The 2,612-nt window shown below is 45.4% G+C and overlaps 1 protein-coding gene across 1 annotated transcript in view; it reads left to right on the forward strand.

Annotated features, from left to right (window-relative positions):
* Positions 1 to 2,612, forward strand: part of erbb4b (erb-b2 receptor tyrosine kinase 4b) — a 627,991-nt gene that overhangs the window by 438,644 nt on the left and 186,735 nt on the right. Inside the window, 1 exon segment of the mRNA XM_070446280.1 lies at positions 695 to 760. Coding sequence (XP_070302381.1) covers positions 695 to 760 — 66 coding nt within the window.

Raw genomic sequence — 2,612 nt, forward strand, 5'->3', positions numbered from 1 at the left:
TTATTTTACAACATGTGTTACAATTCCTATTGAGTAAGTGAGAGTGCGAGTGAGTGATTGAGTGAGGGAGGGAGAGATGGAGGGAAGGGTAGCAAAGGGCAGTTGATGGAGTCAGAACAAGTACCAGCCCACTGGGCACACACTCGTTGAATCAATGTTGTTTACTCATCATTTCAATGAGATTACGTTGAACCAACGTGGAATAGACGTTGAATTGACGTCTGGGCCCAGTGGGAGGGATGGATGGATGAAAAGAGGGAGGAATGAAGAGAGGGAGAGAGGAAGGGAGCTAGAGATGTCAGAGAGAGCGTCAGTCTTAAATATAATTGCTCTTAACTGAAGTGGAACAGAGACAGAGGACGCCATTCAGCACTCATCCAGCCTCACTCTGCAATTACCAAGCAGTCAATTAAGCCCTCCAAAACACAGCTAGCACTAATATAGCAGCAGAGTTTCTAGCTAGTAGCTGTTGTCGCTGACTCTCTCCCCTACAGCAGTCATTAACAAGACAACTCTAGTACAGTGCATTAAGGACACAAAACACTAGAGTTGAACAGTGTCACTCTGTTGAAATCCTCATAGCCTTAAGCATGCCAGTGCTTAAAAGAGGAGCTAGTAAGATGGGTGGTTTGATCATAATATCTCTGCTATGGAAAGCATTTGACTGGATAATTTACCCCCATGTCGTCCACAGGTCAGAAGTGTCACGTCTCCTGTAATGGTCGCTGCTGGGGCCCAAAGGAGGACCAGTGTCAGACCTGTGAGTACCTCCCTGCAGTCTCTCTCTCTCTCTCTTTCTCTCTCATTCCCTCTTTCGTTCGCTTTCTTTCTCCCCTGCCTCTCACCCACGACACGCAGACAGGCAGCACAGGAGTGCACTTTAACACTGCCAGCATAATTGGCTATGGCCCTGTGGCCCTCCCACAGACTCTTCTATTCTCTCTCTCTCTCTCTCGCTCTCTTTTTTTCCCTCTCTCTCGCTCGCTCTCTCTCACTCTCCTCTCCTCTCCCTCTCTCTATCTTCTTTTCCCCATCGTCTCCTCCTCCGGCTCATGCCCCATCTCGCCCTCCTCCACAATGCCAGATTTTAAATCCTTGCCTCCTCAGGCTTAAACAACTGTGATTTCCCCTGCTACCCACTCCAATGACTGCCCTGCGTTAAGTCAAACTGTTAAACAACACACCGTCTGTTGCCTCACCTGTGAGCCAGTCTGAAGATAGCTGTGGTGTGTGAGAGGTAACCTGGGTTAGCTGTGCTGAGTAAGCACATAGGACTGACCATCACAAACACTCACGCACACGCACACACACGCGACACACAGGTCACACATAGCACACACACATTCACAACAAGCACACACCACACACAACACACACACACTACAGCACACACACACACACACAACAGGCACACTACCACACACACACAATCACACCAAATTAACTCAGTCGGGCACTCAGTCGCCAGAGGGTGTGTCTCTTCTATGTCTGCGGGAGGGCGGGTACCACACTGGGGCTTAACTCAGCAGCACAGCGCTTAGCCTTCTTAGATATACAAGTACTGCATAGTTTTCTTAGATATACAGTACTGCTAGTATTCTTCAGGTAGTATTAAGGCAAACTGGCTAGTTTTTTCTTTAGTATACAGTACTGCAGCTTAGTATTCTTAGAGTATCAGTACTGGCTAAGTTTTCGTTAGATATAGTATCAGTACTGCTAGTATTCTTAGATATACAGTACTGCTATGTATTCTTAGATATATATGCAAGTTTTAGAATCTGTATGCTAGTCTTCTTAGATATACAGTACTGCTAGTATTCTAGAATATACATGTACTGTGTCTTCAAGATATCTCCTGTCTTCTAGATATAGCAGTATTCGCTAGTTCTTCTTAGATATATCCAGTACTGCTAGTCTGTATTTACCTCTAGTTTTCATTAGATATACAGTACTGCTAGTATTACTTAGATCATAGTTGCTAGTCATAGTTATGTCTGATTGTTTACCTACGCCTTAGTCTCCTGCTGTGAGAGGGATGTGTGTTATGTGTACCCTCTCCATACTTCGTGGACAAGCACATGCTTAAGAAGATAGGGCTTGAACACACACACAGTACCTCTTCTTAACAGGAGAAGTTGTGCTGCTGGTAACAGCCTGGTAGTAAAACACCATTAGGGGTTGAGTTTGGAGGAACGAGTCGAAACAGTCCCTGTAAGCGTTCTCTCTTCTGTCTTAATTAATCACCTCTCATGATGTCCTGTCTGTAGTACTTCTGCCTAGCCGTGCTGTCTGTCTGTGCTGGGCTGGTCTGTCCTATCCGCGGCCCCCATTATGCTTCTGTCACTGTACCTGGCTACATGTCTTTAATTTCTCTCATCTGTGGTATTCTCGCTTTTTACCAGATTGTTTCCATGTATTTTTGCCCCTTTTCTCTTTACTGTATGTAATTTCTATCCTCCTCCTCCCTCATCTCCTGTCTTTTTTTCCTTCGTAATTTTACGGTCTCGCTTCATCCATTCATTACTTCCCTCTCTCTCTTCTCATTCATTCTTGTACGTCTCTTGCTCTCCGCTCTCTCTCTCTCTTCTCTCTCGTCTCTCTCTCTTTCTCAG

Source organism: Salvelinus sp. IW2-2015, linkage group LG2 (assembly GCF_002910315.2).
Source record: "Salvelinus sp. IW2-2015 linkage group LG2, ASM291031v2, whole genome shotgun sequence".
Taxonomy (NCBI): domain Eukaryota; kingdom Metazoa; phylum Chordata; class Actinopteri; order Salmoniformes; family Salmonidae; genus Salvelinus; species Salvelinus sp. IW2-2015.